At 33.1% G+C, this 17,882-nt stretch overlaps 1 protein-coding gene across 1 annotated transcript; it reads left to right on the forward strand.

Annotated features, from left to right (window-relative positions):
- The first annotated feature begins 2,929 nt into the window (after positions 1-2,929).
- LOC144557924 (NAD(P)-linked oxidoreductase superfamily protein) lies at positions 2,930-7,872 on the forward strand. Its single transcript, XM_078306587.1, has 10 exons — positions 2,930-3,254; positions 3,377-3,468; positions 3,557-3,594; positions 3,851-4,015; positions 4,140-4,162; positions 4,259-4,330; positions 4,846-5,013; positions 5,456-5,538; positions 6,470-6,532; positions 7,489-7,872. Exons 1-10 carry the CDS (start codon positions 3,041-3,043, stop codon positions 7,672-7,674), a joined length of 1,104 nt encoding a protein of 367 aa, XP_078162713.1. The 5' UTR covers positions 2,930-3,040; the 3' UTR covers positions 7,675-7,872.
- The last annotated feature ends 10,010 nt before the right edge of the window (positions 7,873-17,882 follow it).

Genomic DNA, 17,882 nt, shown 5'->3' on the forward strand with positions numbered 1-17,882 from the left:
ATTTGATAAAACATAATACCATCTCATGTAATTTCAATCCAAAACTAAACTAGCCGAATTGATTTAAATGAAACCGAATTGATTTGAAACCGAATTGAATTGATTTGATAATTTGAAATTACTTAAACTAGCAAAACTAATCTAGCAAATTTACCTAAACTGAGAGGCGAGCGGACTGAGAGGAGAGGGCCGAGCACCAAGCACCGAGCACCGAGCACCGAGCACCAAGCACCGAGCACCGAGCGAGTGAGTGGATTTATTGCGCCGAGCACACTTGCGTTGAGCACCGAGCACTCTTTTTATTGAGCCGATCGGACTGAGAGGAGACGGCAAGATGGAGGGAGAGGAGGAGACTGGCGGCTAGAGGAGACAAGGAGTTGAGAGAGTTGTAATTTTGAATAATGGAGAAACGCAAGGAGAGAAGGGATGAGCGCGGAAAAATAAAAACCTAAAATGGACTATCTGGAACGGTTGTTTATAAACAACCGATGCTGATACTATTTTTTTTTTTTTTAAAGTTGGTTCTGCAAAAAAAAAAAAAAAAAAAAAAAAAAAAAAAAAAAAAAAAAAAGTATTAGCATCGGTTGTTTATAAACAACCGATGCTGATACTATTTTTTTTTTTAAAAGTTTGTTCTGCAAAAAAAAAAAAAAAAAAAAGAGTATCAGCATCAGTTGTTTATAAACAACCGATGCTGATACTTTTTTTTTTTTTTGCAGAACCAACTTTTAAAAAAAAAAAAATAGTATCAGGATCGGTTGTTTATAAACAACCGATCCTGATACTATTATTAATATTTTTTTTTTTTTTGCAGAACCATCTTTGAAAAAAAACAAAGTATCAGGATCGGTTCCTAGTTAAGAACCGATGCTGATAGTATCTGGATCGGTTCTAAGCTAAGAACCGATCCTAATTATCAAGTATTAGGATCGGTTCTTAGCTTAGAACCGATCCAGATACTATCTGGATCGGTTCTTAACTAGGAACCGATTCAATTAGTTCACGTGCTGTGTTTTCATTAGCTTTTAGTATCGGTTTTATTGATAAAACCGATTCAGATAGGTATTAGTATCGGTTAGTTCATACATCCGATCCAAATAGGCCGATCCTGATTTCAGTTTTTCCACTAGTGTAAGTCATCTCTTTATAATCCCTGTGGATGAGTAAGATATTTGGAAATGAATATTCGTTTATGACAATGAGTTAATTTGTCTGATGATGTACGTGAAATGACTTATTCTAAATTAACTCAGATTTTATCTTACAAGTAAAACTAGGGTTTTCTTTTAAGTTCACCAAACTCTTTTGTGAGCTTTACTCCAAAACACATCGAATTGACTTTAAGTGACGAATCTAAACCGTTGAATTCATCCACCTTATGAGTAATGTGTCTACATATGAAAATTTTAAAATTTTCAATTAATTAATTAGTATAAAGTCAAAAGATCAAAATTAGAAGGTTTATAAATACATTTTTATCCACAACATAAGTGAAACAAGCAAAGCTTCTTCAAGCCAGCACAACAACATCCTACAAGCTTTTCATGTCAGCGGAGCAACTTTGCCACTTCATCATCTTCTACTTTATCAACCATCAGTTCCAAATCCTACGGTGCCACAGCACACAACAATGTTTGCCCAAGCAAACATAATCAACAAATCCATGTATTGGTTGGAGACATGATAAATGCAGCTAAAAGTTTCACGTGTTTGGGTTGTTTTTTGTTTAGAAAAACTATTAATTCTGTTTGCCTCTTTATCCATCGATCTATGGGCTTGAGCCTATTGTATTAATTTTTTTATTTATGGGCCGTGAGCCTAATGTATTTGGTCGGGCTGTTGTTGAGGTGCACGGGCCTCTATTTTAGCATAACAAAAATTGATATATCTTACCAATTTCAAATTAGGAAAACCCATTAGAATGTTCATTACAAAGTACCAAACTGCTGGTACTAGGAATGAAACTGATTTAATTAATACAGAATAGCAACCCGACCGTTGCGCGTGTGTTTTTTTTTTTTTTTTTTTTTTTTTTTTTTTCTGTGATTTAGAGCACAATGGTAATTGTTTTAAGATTGTTAATCTGATGTGTCAATTGCTAATATAATTACTAGAATGTATTACAATTACTAAATTAACAAATTTGCTTTATAAGAAAACGTTTGTTTAATGACACTTGTCTAATTGATTAGCTCAAGATCTTTTCTCTCTCCAATAAAAAAGAAAGATACGTTGATGTAGACATAGAAAACAATTTAATTTAATTGCACCAATGCAACATATTAATTTCTAAAATTTCCATAATCGTTGTTTAGCAATTAATTCTAATTGCTGGATTGAAGATGTTCTTATAGAATATTATGTTTTTTAAGATTATTTTTCATTGAATTATATACCATTCTGACTCATGACTCATATTAGTGAGTTAATATCTGAGACGGAGTCGGAGTTTTAAAATATGGAGATCAAATGTGAATGGAAATCAAGCATATAACATTTTTATATTATAAATGAGAATCAATTTGATAATTTTGTACTAATTTATATAAAAATTTATCAATAAATATAATTTTTTTTTAGAAATAAATAGAGGTGAATTGACCCACATTTAGACCAAGTGGCTCCGCCTTTAGATGCTTCCTAGGGGATTTTCTTTCAAAAGACGAGAGAAAATTGAGTCTTAATCGTCAATGTATTATTCTGGAAACGATGCTGACACACATACCCCTTCCTCATCGAATTCACATCCTCTCAGGTTACCCGATGAGTACAATTAAATTTGACGGCCCAAATAATACTGTTCCCCATCCGGAGAAAGATCTGGACCGTCCGTTTCAATTGTGTTGAATCAGGTACCTGGGAGGATACGATCCTTCCTCATCTCCGGTTATCTTTTGAACACGTTAAATTCTGTAAATACTGAGAAAAGGCGGGGTTCATTTGCAAAAAGGCAAAATCAATACGAACAACAAATCCATCGAACTTATTCACGTCCCTGTGTCTTAATTCAGGCCAGGTTTTTCTCTCTGCCATCACTGCCATGGCATTGCAAGTGATTGGTACCGGGTTGCCCCTCCTCCGGTACAGGAGACACCTCAGACCGCGAGCTGTTGCTTCTTCGTCTCAATCTAGCATCACAACGAGGGAAGAAGAAAAGGTGAAGCTTGGTGGGTCGGATGTGAAGGTTTCTAAGCTCGGTGTTGGCGCGTGGTCATGGGGAGATACCACATATTGGAATGATTCCCAGTGGGATGGTACTTGAACCCTAACAAGAACCCTGCTTTCAAGAAGGAATTTATTTGAATATACAAACTTATCTCCTGCAATTCAAAGCCTTTGCTGATTACTTGTTATGCATCTTGTTTGAATGCATTAGATAGGAAACTGAAGGCTGCAAAAGGAGCTTTTGATATGAGCCTTGATCTGGGTATAAATTTCATTGATACAGCTGAAGTCTATGGTGCAGGGGTAACTTCTAAGTTCTTTTTTTGTTATCTATGCTTCAAATTTACCTGCATCTGTCTTAGTATAATTTTTTCCCCCTCTGAATTTGTAGATATCTGGCGCTATTAATTCTGAAACTCTTCTTGGGAGGTACTAAATTATGAGCCGCATTTTTTTTTTTAAATTAACAATTATTATCAACCATATCAAATTAACAGTTATAGCGTCAATTCTTGGCGTAAATGCCAACTGAGGATTATTTACTTATTTTGTATAATTGAGACAAGCTATATTTAAGTGAGTTGAGTAGAGTTGATAACTGATGGTCATAATTGTGGCTACAATGCGCTAAACTCTGACTAGCATAATCAAGCAACAAATCAATTAATTTGAGGATTAATTAAAGGTTTATCAAGGAGAGACAACAAGAAAAGGGATCATGCGAGGTATCAATTGCAACTAAATTTGCTGCACTTCCATGGAGGTTTGGCCGTGGAAGTGTACTTTCCGCACTTAAGGATTCCCTCTCTCGCCTTGGCCTGTCCTCTATTGACCTCTACCAGCTCCACTGGTACTCTTCATTTTTTATTGATTTATTACTCATACAATTGATGTGTTTATTGTAATATTTCCTTTGCAAATTGTATGCTTTTTATTTCTAATTAATTGACATTTCTTATTTTCTTATTTTCTAGGCCGGGGTTATGGGGAAATGAAGGTAATTTTTCTTAACTTAAAATGATAATCTAAAATTTCAGCTAGTAGCACTCAAAAGCGTAATATTCAAATTGTCTTAATATCTTTTGTATTTTAGGATACATTGATGGCCTTGGAGATGCAGTTGAACAGGGGCTCGTAAAGGCTGTTGGTGTCTCAAATTATAGTGGTACTTTCCAATCTTTTTTTTTTTTAGTTTCTGAATTTTACTTTTGGCAATGTTTATAACCTGAACTTTTCCAAAATGTCTATTTAATTAAGAGGAGAATGGTTCGGTCTCTTCCAATTATTACCCACTTTAAAACCAAAGTTATGTCATGCAAAACTGACTAAATATCCAACTTATTTTTTTATGTTATCTCAACTTCATGTTTAAACTGCTTTTCTCGAACACTTGAGTCAGTTGTGGTTAGTTTTATTCCAGTTTGGGCTTACTGAGAAAAAAATAACTTCGTAAGGGTGATTGACAATGTTTATTTTACCATGTCTATGCCATCAGATTAAGATATCTGTTTGGCTCTCATGCATCGATATATAAAGATTGTGGAACTGCAAATATGAGTAGAAATGAGACCTTACCAAAATTCATAAACTAAAGGGTAAAAAGAAGTATGCCTCCTGCATTGTCATTTTGTTTTTCTTACTATCATTTTGCTGCATAAATGCTTGATCAATGCACCATAGAAAAGCGCCTAAGGAATGCTTATGCACAACTGAAGAAGCGTGGAATTCCACTTGCATCAAATCAAGTGAATTACAGTTTAGTTTACCGCAAACCAGAGGAGAATGGTGTTAAATCGGCATGTGATGAACTCGGCATAACTGTGATTGCTTACTCCCCTATTGCCCAAGGTAAGCCATCTTCTCTACATATTACCTTAATGAATAACACTATAAATAAAGATAAATTATAGAGAAGGTTGAGGACTTGAGGTGCACAATGAGACCTAAATACCACACCATTTCTCCCTAATTTCCCTGAACAAAAACACCAGTTGGAGTCTCATCATTTTGTTTCATACCATTTATGTCCTGAGGAGAGGAGGAAAAAAAGTGTATAATAACTTGATTCAAGTTGTGTTGAGAGACATTTTTTTTGTCAATAACAACTTATGCAAAATTAGCATGGGATGTCCTGAAACCAAAAGGGTAACTATGGAACTTCAGGACTAAAATACCAGGTGATACTTTAAGGACTATTTGTGTTGTTTGCTCGAAGGGAACATTATAAAGCATACAAAAAGGAAGTTTTTTAGATTATATGGTTTTCTTTTTAACTGGGTTCTAATTCCAGGTGTATTGACGGGAAAATACACGCCAGAAAATCCACCAACTGGCCCTAGAGGTCGTATCTACACACCAGAACTTCTCACTAAGGTAATATCAACATTTAATCAAACTATATAGTTTTTCCGATTAAATAGCCAATTAGTATGATACTGCCTCCCATATACGCACATCAGCCCCTAACTCTTTTTTATGATAAGAGTTAGGGGCTAATATGCATATTAACCCCTAACTGATACTGGACTTCATATGCACAACTGTCACTTTTTCACAACCACGGATTCACCAAAAAAAGCATGGACTTAAAGTGATTCAAAAGGTAAATTGTTGACTGCAGAAAGTGCATGCACTTTAAATGCTGAACTATTTAAACAGGAGAATTAAATCCATTCAAAATTTATGCTGGCCTTTTGTAGTTAAAAGTGTAACTCATAAATGAACTGTGTGGAGCCTTTCAGTGTTGGTTGTATGATTGCTCAAAATTGGTGATTGCAATAATCAATTTCCCTCTCACATGTGCAATTAAAAACCAATGAACTTTGCGCAAACTGGGGAACATTGAACTATACACTATAATCTTACCTTTGTGTGTGCTAACTTGGGTTGGAAAAGAGTGAAATAGTGTGCAATTAAGTGGAAAAGAGTAGAAGAGGTGGCCGACATGTTTGAAATTGAGGAATAGAGTATAATGATGATGGAATAGAGAAGCTTGCAATTAGACCTCCTGCCCCATCTTGCAATTAGACCCCTCCCTATTTCAAATGGATGGAACAAGATATTCCACCAGACGGGAGGAGGGATGCAATATCTCATTCTAAAGATACGCTGGACTGGAATAAGTGATATTCACCAGCGTTGGAATCAGATCTATTCCATTTTACCAAATGCAAGTGGAATAAAGTGGAAACAGTCTCTATTGTCTATTTCCAACGTTATTGTCTTGGAACACTTACTTTTAAGTTTTCAATGCTTACTTTATATAGTTCAAGCGTTTATCCTGATACCTTTTGGTCTGTAACAGATGCAACCTCTACTAAAACGAATTAAGGAGATTGGAGGAAGTTACAATAAAACCAATACTCAGGTCTATTTATTTTCTTATTCATTGTGTTGAAATGCCAAATATTCAGTTTCTAGTTGTTTGTTATAATTTAAGGGTATTGCCTCAAAGCAAATGATTTTTTTGGCTGCCGAAACCTTTAAATTTGATGTAGATATTCCTTTCTGGTTTTTTTCCCTTGTTCCAATTTTTATTTACATCTCTTCCTCTTTAGGGAGATGTGCCCATTATAAACTTTGTTAAATAAAACAAATGGAATGGTTTGTTAAGCCCCAATTTAGTCCAATTAAAAACAATATTCAAAGAGGAGGGTTCAAATGCCTCCATTTTTTGTGCCTCCACCATGCCTCCATTTTTTAAAACTTTAATAACTCAAAATTTAAAACTTAAAAGTCAAAACAAAACCATTAGATGTGATCTATGTTATTTTATCTAGGTGCTCATAAAAAATTATCACATTCCAATTTTGTTTTTATGTGAATCAATAAGTAGAAAAATCAACGTCTAGAAATTATCCATATTAGTACGTTTTTTACAAGCTCTTGATGACAACCAAAATCAAATTGAAATGTCATAATTTTTTACACGTGCATAAATAAAATGATGTAGATCACATCCAACGGTTTATTTTGAATTTGAAGTTTTAAATTTTGAATTATTAAAGTTTTTAAAAATGGAGGCATGATGGAGGCACAAAAAATGGAGGCATTTGAACCCTCCTCGTATTCAAATTTGCAACTGACAAAAATTATTAAAATCTGATCCCAAACTCCAGTTTGTGAAGCAATTATTCCATGGAGCCTCAGATATAAGCCCCAACTTACAATGATGCAATAACTTGTACAAAAACTTGCAATGATGGATCTTAAACCAAACAATACATCAAATTAAAAAAAAAAACAAAAAAACAAAAAACAAAAGAGAGGTCAGAAAGTTGTCAGGATCACTACATGTTCTTAACTAATTTGTTTTAAATCCAGGTAGTATTGAATTGGCTGATTTGCCAAGGGAATGTTATACCAATACCTGGTGCAAAGAATGCGGAACAGGCGTCAGAATTTGCCGGTGCAGTAGGCTGGAGCCTCACCGAAACAGAAATTGAGGAGTTGCGCTCTCTGGCATCAGAAATAGGATCTCTGGTTGGATTTCCAGTGGAAAGGTTATAAAATGTAAATCTACTTTGATGCTTTTTTGTTTTCTTGTACTGTAAAAAATGAACATAATTACAAGCACTAAATAGGCAGTTGTGAAGTAAATTTGTATATCCTGTTATTGTGGATTAAGAAACAGAGAGAAAAGAATTCCATGACACAACTAACCAAATTTACAATGAAATCAAGAGCTCTGCCTCTTTTTGCCGTTCTCTTTTGTTGTGTTTGAGTAGTCTCATATGAATTTAAGTCATTTCATTTGCTCTCAAAAAATGGACTTAATAGTGGAAATGAAAGTTTGAGTCCTGGTTTTTTGCTGATCTGTCTAGAAACTTCCTTGGCTCTCTCTCTATTAGTCAAGTGTCAAAAATATTATTATTTTTTCTTTTTTCTTAAAGTAGGTCAAGTTACAATTTATATACATTAGTTCGTCGCAGTCTCTGTGAGTTGTTACTATCTATTAATTGATCTATCAAGGACTATTGTTCTAAAATATTTTTCTTAGTTTAATAAAAATTTGAAGTGCGTACATTAATCTACTTACCTCAAAATATAATGTAACATGGATTATATTTGGTTAGACAATAACAAAGAAAAACAAATAGGCGTGGCTAAACTTCAAAATAATGTTATGATGGCATAATTGAGCAATCATATAATCATTGACCAATCACAGTGGACCAGTAAATCTGATAAGAGTAGTCCTGTCAAATATCTGTCAGTGCTTTATTCAGAAAAGACATTCCAGCTCGAGTGAGTGAGCATCACAACTCACAAGCTGAACATAAGCTAAAAGAAGAGTACTATAGCTAAATAGATAAGAAGATCTACTGATCAAATAAGATTTATCTTGTACTTCAGTTCGAGGCCACTTTAATATTATGTTTATTAAATGCCTATTCTACACGGATTCATTTGACAAATTAAGAAATAATGTTAGAATAATATCATCTAAACAGTTAAAGTAGAAGATAGTAATGACTCAACAGTATTTGACATGAATTAGAATAATATTATTTTTGTATTATTCGGAAGAGGAAATAATAATTTAGTAGGACCAATGAAATTATACATTGGATAATAATAACAACAACAATACTAATATTATGATAATGATGATGAGACACCTGGTAATAGTCTTTGTCAGAAATTTTATTTCTTTAACTGTAGTCAGTCACCTCGCTAGTGAATTTACAACTGGCACATACAAGTGTTAATAATAATAACAACAACAATACTAATATTATGATAATGATGATGAGACACCTGGTAATAGTCTTTGTCAGAAATTTTATTTCTTTATCTGTAGTCAGTCACCTCGCTAGTGAATTTACAACTGGCACATACAAATGTTAATAATAATAACAACAACAATACTAATATTATGATAATGATGATGAGACACCTGATAGTAGTCTTTGTCAGAAATTCCCCTGCTTTAACTACAGTCAGTCACCTTCACTAGTGAATTTACAACTGGCACATACAAGTGTTAATAATAATAACAACAACAATACTAATATTATGATAATGATGATGAGATACCTGGTAATAGTCTTTGTCAGAAATTTTCTTGCTTTAACTATAGTCAGTCACCTTCGCTAGTGAATTTACAACTGGCACATACAAGTGTTAATAATAATAACAACAACAATACTAATATTATGATAATGATGATGAGACACCTGATAGTAGTCTTTGTCGAAAATTCCCCTGCTTTAACTACAGTCAGTCACCTTCGCTGGTGAATTGACAACTGGCACATACAAGTGTTAATAATAATAACAACAACAATACTAATATTATGATAATGATGATGAGACACGAGTGGCGTAGCCAGGATTTGAGTCAGGGGTGGGCAGAAATCGAGTTCGGGTATTTTTTTTGAACGGGTTAGGATTCAAATCGCCTTCATAATTCTCTTCTCTCCTCCGCCCGCCTACCATATTGCATCTTTGCCTATCGAATCAGTTGTAATTTTTAATAAATTACTAATTGATACCAAAACTACTAAAACAATTACTTGTAATTTCTAAAATAATTGGTATTAATTGAGCGGAGGGGAATCGCTACTCCGAATTGAATCCAGAGGTAGGCATAATCAAATCCAGGGGTAGGCAAGACTCATTGAAGAACCTAGTCAAAAGGAAAAAAATCCAGGGGTAGGCAACTGCCTACCCCTGCAGTACTGTGGCTCCGCCACTGGAGACACTTGATAATAGTCTTCGTCAGAAATTCCCCTGCTTTAACTATAGTCAGTCACCTTCGCTAGTGAATTTACAACTAACACATACAAGTGTTGATTCATATGCGTACAAGTGTTGATATATATTAATATATCAATTCTTTATAAAGATTAGACAGCTAGTGCTAGTTGAGCTTTAATTTGAATCAAAATCTTTCATAAATGTCTTGTATCAAAAGTAGAACTAGCTAGTGTAAAATATTAATAAATTCATTGATTTTGAACTTTTCATCATGTCCAAAGAAATATCGAGTATTTAGAGCAAAGTTGGCATGTGTTGTGCTCACCAAGAGGGTTTGATGAGCTCAACTCCAAAAATCTATCAAATTGGCTTTAAATGACGAATTCAAACCGTTGAAACCGATCTACTTCATGAGTGATGCATGTACATGCAAAAACTTGAAATTTTGAAATTCATTTAGTACAAAGTCAAGCGGTCAAAACTTTTGCATGTACATTCATCACTCATGAATTAGATGAGTTTCAATTGTTTAGATTCATCGTTTGATGTCAATCAGATAGATTTTTGAGGTTGTGCTCACCAAACATTTTTTGTGAGCACAACACATGCCAACTTTGCTCCAAGTATTTATACATATATATTTTTAAGTCTTATATATGCTTAAGATACTAAGTCTAAATACTTATGCTTCAAGTATTTATACCTAGCATGTTAACTATTTATATGCATATCAAGAAGAAAAAAAAAGTAGAGTGAATAAAACTCGAAAGTACTTCAATATGGTCTTATTTGAAAGAGAAAATTGAGTACAAGATATTTATAGTTTAGATTCGTAAAATTTCTCACGGATAATCGGAAATATGAATGAGATTGAGCGAAGGAAGAAAAAAAAAAACCTCATCTGAAAATGTGTAAAAGATAGGCAAGTGATGAGAGAGAAAAAAATATTTATTTATTTATTTATGATGTAAGTGTTGATACTATACATGCAAATGTGATATATAACATATGAAATATTTATATCTAACATATTAAGTGTGCACGAAAAAATAAAAAAATAAAGTCGAATTTGATAAGAAAAAATGGTTACGGAAGTTTAAGAAAACTAGAAAAGAATGTATGTTGGTGGATTTTTTGAAAAACTGGAGATGGAGACTAAATATTTTCTCAATAATTTATTGGTTAGTTTCTTCATCATATAGAAAAACATACTAAAAAAACAAAAAAGTTTGGAAATTAAAAGCTTACTTGAATAATTTCGAATTCGTTATCTGAAACCATTAAATTCAAACAGTTTTCGTGCAAGGTACGTACTATCCGTATCCAGTAATTACGAGTACGTAGTTGCAACTACGGGAGCTGTATCGGTATTTTCTCGTGCTTTCTGGAATCTCTGAAAGCGATTTGTTTCTTCAAAATGTTAGATTTATTGTCAACTTCATTGGATTTAATGTCAACATTGAGCATATATATAATCTAATTATAGATTATTTACTATCATATATGATTGTCAATTAAAGTGATCAAATAAGATAATAGACAACTAATATATTTATTAGGATGTGGATTTAATGACAACCAATCCTTATATTCATTGATGGACTGATTTAGAAATTTGCAATTCAGAAAAGTACATTTTCAAAGGATTGTGCTGTCTGCACGGATATCGATGCAGTCACACAGCTTTTGATGCGCCAACACGGTTTTTTGATGCACAGCACAAAATATGTTTTTCAATTTGGCAGATAACCATAAAAGTTATTATATATAAGGATTGGTTCCCAAGGCACAAGGTAACTAAGAAAAACACAGAAACTGAACATATATTTTTTTCTTAAGAAGAATACAGTTCTGTGTGTCTTCTCTTCTTCTTCCACCATTAAATAATAAAGAAGAGAAATACATTAGGAAATATGGAGATGATTTCTCAATTGCCACACCTTGCTGTCTTGGAAGACTTATTCCTCGATTCGACGACAAAAGGCGAGAAAGACTTCTTGTCATTGAAGACTTGTCTCGTGCTCACGGAGACGGCTTGCTCTGCTATAGCTTTGGTTATTCCATGACAAACAACATGGAATCAGGTATTATGTATAGCACTTATAATTTATGTTTTGGGTCTCTTTGGCATATGACGGTCCTTAAGTTAAGGTGGGAAACTGTTTCTTTTTCTCCGGGGTGTAAGTGTTTGACCCCTAGATGAGATGTAATTGTTTGATATCTAGATAGAACATAATTGTTTGGGTTTTATGATTCCCCAACACAAAAATGATTGCATGGGCACCTATTATTTCCTCTCTCGTTTCTCTTTATAATAAAATGTTTATTTTCTTCTAATTAATTAATATAACACAACTACCAGTAGCCAATAGGCAATAGCCAGCTCCGGGTTAGCGGCAACACTTATCCATTATTGACACCGCAGTCATCTCTGTAGTCTCTAGCTAGCGATGGCAGTGTGTGCATATATCAGTGCATATGTACGGCTGCTGGGGAATTCGAAAATCCAAAGGCAGAACCGCAGAAGCTTCCAACGCAGAACCGCTCAGCACCTGTCTACCTGAGCATCTCTAAATAGATACATGGAATATTGAATATACATACACTTAATAGACTTAGCCCTCTCAACATTTCCATATACAGCTCGCAGCCTCGCACAGTCGCACAACACCGACAAAAATGACCCAGAAATTAAGAGAGGTATCGACCTCCGCTCCTGTACCCACAGAAAACGGAAACAGTTAAGGATCCTCTTTTTTCCCGTGATTTTTATTCATATGAAAACTAAAAAATAAAATATTAAAAATGAGAAATGATGCGTAGAAATTTGAAAAACAAGAAGGCATATGCAGCCCATGGCGTCCTGCAGGGACGCCATGTCAAAGTTCAGTTCGACGAAAAAAAAAGAAAAAAAAAACTGGGATGCCATGCCAAGTTCATTTAGATGGAAAAAAAATAAAAATAAAATAAAATAACTCCAATGTTGATATAGCATGGCGTCCCAGTTGATAAAGCAACATCATGTAATTTCCAAGTTCAGTTCGGTGCATTTTCAAGTTCAGTTCGGTGCATTTCCAAGTTCAGTTCGAAGGCACCTTAGTTCATTATTTTTTTTGGGGGTTGATATAGCATGGCGTCCCAGTTATTGTTTTTTTTTTCATCGAATTGAATTTGGCATGGCGTCCCAGTTATTTATTTATTTATTTTCGTTGAAATGAACTTTGGCATGGCGTCCCGCAGGGACGCCATGGGCCGCATACGCCTTCTTATTTTTCAAATTTCTACGCATCCTTTCTCATTTTTAATATTTTGTTTTTGGGTTTTCCTATGAATAAAAATCACGGTCTTTTTCCCGAATGCATATCCTCTGCATTAACTCAAAAGAGTATTTTTTGAGGTAATGAATCTCAACTGTCTGAATTTAAACGGAACTAATCCGGTTTTTGTCTATAATATAGAGTCCTTTAATATTAGTGCAGATTTAATTTGCACGAATTTTAAAACAGATCGGATGATCGACATTCATTAACTCAAAAGATTCCCTTTTGAGTTAATGCACAGGATACGAATTCCTTTTTCCCTGTCTTCTTCTATGCCCATAGGCTGCGGCTAGCTGGTCATAAATAATTGCTTATAGATAATGAAAAATACCAGTGTGCAGTCTTAATTCTTCTGTATATAATCCAACGGTCGAAATTGAAGAATGTATCGATGTGTAGCGTTGTCCATGCACCAGTCACCGGAGATGACGAGGAGCGAAAATTTTGAGAAATGTATACTTGTAGCCTATAGGTAAGTTATGTCGAGGGCATTCAGATGCAGTGCAATAACTGACCAGGTAGAATGAGATCTGAGTCGTCAGTTTTAATCTGACACAAATCTCATAACAGACTAATATTTCGATTAATTGGCACTTAATTGGTTTTAGCTCGACTGTAAGTACTCTACCGAATTTTTTTACTTTACCATTTTAATAAAAAATTAAATCAAGTAACTATCAGTTCTGATAAATTTCGTTTCTTACACATCCGTAGTTTCAAATTGCGAACACATGCATTTCCTTATTTCTCTCAAAATTTTGATTTATGCGGCTTTGACCAAGAAATTTTGGTTTTCATACGGCTCACGACCAATTCAAGCTTAGATTGGCCAAAAAAATTTAGGACCACAAAACTCATAGCAACGGTTTTGACCAAAAAAGAAAAAAGAAAAGAAGAAGTATGTATCCGCAGTTTTGAGCTGCGGATACTCAATTAATAACCCTAGCTGTGAAAGTTTGAGAGTAGTAGTTTGGTCATTATTCATTCGAATTTAATAAATTAAGAGAGATCAATATTTGAAAGGTTATTATTTAAGATTGAAATTTTTTTTTTGTCAAAAATCAAACTAAAAATAAGGATGACAATCTCCACAGACCAGTAGTTCGGATCTTGTTTGTTTTGATATCTCACACTATGAGGAGCACAACTTCAATATTGATGTCAATTTCAATACATCTACAACCTACTTGAAAAAATAAATGGTTAAAACTCTTTAACAAATCTGTGCATAACAAAATTATTTGCATGCCTCCACTAAAAAACACCAATTCTTCTTTCATTGACTTGTTAAGAAAGTTCTAAATAGAGCTTAGATATCCTAAAAAAAAATTTGTTTTCTTAGTAAAATAGAGGGTCAAGTGACTCAATTATTTGTATATCAATACAATTATTAGTGGCAATTGTCACTGATCCTAAAAAAAAAACAAGTGACTTAATTATTTTAATATTTACAAAAAATATTCAGTTAAATTTCAAACTTATGACTTTCTATCCAGAAAATATTGTCTTTATTACAGAACCGAATCACCTGTCTCTCTTGAACAAAAATTTATTGCCCACAGAGAAACAGAAAATTCGGTTCTATTTAATTATTACTAGACTAAAGACTCGCCTCCTAGATTTTCACCATCCTCTCGTTGGCTCGTTGCACTTGCATCCTCTGTTTTAGGTGGACCAACATCCACCTACCTAATTAATCAACAAAAGTTTTAGTGATGGATTTCTTAATAGACTAGAAAAATTGATGCTACCTTAAAATAATTGACTTCTAAATTATAAAACTTAAATCCATACTTCTAGTATTTCTTTTTACCCATTAATAATAAGTGTTTTGCTTGTAAATATTTTTTTAAAATTGTCATCCAATAGAAAAACACAAGATCAACCGATAATTATAGATTTTTTAATTAGGAATAAAATAATTATTTTTTGCTAGAAAGAAAAGTGACATTTTTTATTTTCAATGACACCGCACTATTAAAACATGAGTGGCAACGCACAAATAGTGCCGTGTGAACATGGGAAGTTCTCTTACACCGTATCAATAGTGTGGTATAAGTATTTTTTTTCTTATTTGCGGAATTTGTGTGGATATATAGATCAAAACATAGTTGCACCGAATCAATAGTGTGATGTAAGAGGACTTCCATAATGTGATTGAAGGTATTTTTCTAAAATATAAAAATATTTTTCCTTCTCAGCAATTTTTATTTATTTCTAAATACAAACGAAATCTTAATTATATCTCAATAGATGAGTGATATCCATTCATCTTCTCTTTCAAGCCAAAAAAAAAAAAAAAATATTTCTAAATACAAACAAAATCATAATTATATCTCAATAGATGAGTCATATCCATCTCCTTAAAAGAGAGAGGGGTATTTACAAATATTGAATAAAGAGTTTACTCTTCTCACTTATCAATTATAATGGCCATGTCTTTACAGTTGACTTTGTAATCAATGCTGACAGTCAAGTTTCCGCTTTAGATGTATGACAAAGAATATAAAAATCATTTGATTTTAATCATTTTATCATGCAATCTACAACACCTAGTGTACTTGTATGAAATGAAATCTTAGTGTTCGTTGTGCTGTGTAATTTGATGCATTCGTTTGTAATGAGGTGCTTCTTACTATGTTATGTTATTATTTCTTTTCTTTTTTTTAAATTAGTTATCTGAATGTCAATTAAAAATTGTATTTATAATCAAAAAATATTTACAATACTTAAATAAAAAACTTTATTTCACAAAATAAGATTTTATTCTTCTCTATTATAGATTTAACATTCTCTATTTTGCTCCTTTTTTTTAAAAAAAAAACCTTGACAATGACTGCATAGTATTCTCTATTTTACTTTACACTAGAAAAGAATATCTATTATATGTCTACTTCCTTCTTATTCTTCTTAATCCTCCTAAAATATAAAAATTATTACTCTATTTTTCTATTCTTACATATCTATTATCTTTATTCCCTTTTATCTCTTTTTTTTATGGTTGACTGCAATTGCCGACAACAAATATATTGATAAGAAGAATAATTACAAAAGTTTTTTAGTAACAAAAAGTTCTCCCTCACTAGTGAATGTGTCTATACATAGAATAACTTATTGTTATACCTAATTTCTCAGTGTTCAAAATCTAGTTGTTGCCTAACCACCTCTCAATCTCTAGCGATGTGTCATTGATAAAATAACCCACTTTCTTTTGCTTATTGGAGAAGAACCTCTTGTTCCTCATGCACATGCTGCTCAAATAGCATCCCATCGCTTTCTCTGATGCCTCGAGAGCGGTAGTCCCACAGTTATCCATTCTCTCAGTATGTTCTGGCCCCTTGTGATGCAATGTTATGATGTGCTTTTAATTCCGTCCATAACTTTGCCGCAAAATAGCAGTCCCTCATAATGTGGTTCCTTGCCGCAAACTAGTTTGATAGCTTAATTTCAACCTTCACAAAAAAAAGAAAAATGAAATCTCTCAAGGCTTGTTCGGCTGACTGGAAATTAGTACGGACATTTTTATTAAAATCCTAAAAAAAAAAAATTACAAAAGTGTCCCGGATTCATATTTTTTTCAAAATTGCCCCAACCGCCCATCCTATGGGCGGTCCATTATTCTACTTGACTGTCCAAGGCAGGGGCGGTCCACTAGGGACCAGACCGCTCTCTGCTGGGGGATCCTCTATTTTTTTTTTAGAGATCTTAATATTTGTATTTTAATAATTTTAGTTTTTTTTTTGTTTAAGGTGTATGCCAAAAAATAAGACATTTGATATATTTATGAGTGAGGTGTCGTAACTCTTTAAAACTTTGATTTGATTTGTCAGTTGGATATCACAAGTCTAAAGATAATACTAATTAAGGACTTAGCCTTGATTCTTAATAATTTATTTTATTCAAATATATACAAGAAAATATAGTTAGATTGCATTAATGATGTCAACTTCTTCTTTTTTTTTAGAGAATAATTGGAGAGCGAGAGAGAGGATAATTGAATTATTTGATTATTGTCAACATATACCATTTGCTCAGAGATAAACAAATGAACACAATAAATAGTAAATGCATTTTAAAATAATTATATGGATAATTCTTGAATAATCTCTTAGGCTTTTGACTAAACAAAATACTGATCGTTGCATGTCTACCGTTGAACGAAAACTTAAACTGAATTTTTGGAACACTAAACAATGTTTTTTTAAATTCTGATGGTTCGAATTTAGAGTTTAGAATTTAGGTGGTTGGGGCAGTTTTGAAAAAAATATGAATTTGGAGGCACTTTTGTAAAAATCTTTTTTTTAGAATTTTAATAAAAATGTCCGAAATTAGTAGGAATTCTGGTTCATTGGTCTTCAAATGGTCTATTTTGGCATTTATTCCCAATTTGAATTACATCAAGCCAGTTCAATTTGAGGGGAAAAAAAATAACGGACTCAGAATTAATATTTTTTTTTCCCAGATGGGAGTCTCTTCATTTGTCTGCTCTTTTAACACTTTTTCCTCTCTCCATATTTTCTTTGGAGTGAGGCTACTATACTTTATAAAGCGCATATCATTTTGTGTATTGAATTTATATCTCTGTTTTTAAAATTTAAATAATCAATTCGAACCATTCAACATTATTATCATATGAAAATATATTTGGAGACCAAATTTTATATTTTTGAAACTATTTTACTACTTTTTTGGTAAG

The sequence above is a fragment of the Carex rostrata genome, chromosome 8 (genome assembly GCF_964058835.1).
Source record: "Carex rostrata chromosome 8, lpCarRost1.2, whole genome shotgun sequence".
NCBI lineage: Eukaryota > Viridiplantae > Streptophyta > Magnoliopsida > Poales > Cyperaceae > Carex > Carex rostrata.

Bases quoted from the DNA above. Each gene is read 5' to 3' on its own strand.
- LOC144557924 (XM_078306587.1), top strand. From the start codon at position 3,041: ATGGCATTGCAAGTGATTGGTACCGGGTTGCCCCTCCTCCGGTACAGG. The intron at 3,469-3,556 runs GTAACTTCTAAG...CTGAATTTGTAG, and splicing joins CTGAAGTCTATGGTGCAGGG to ATATCTGGCGCTATTAATTC. The intron at 4,016-4,139 runs GTACTCTTCATT...CTTATTTTCTAG, and splicing joins GACCTCTACCAGCTCCACTG to GCCGGGGTTATGGGGAAATG.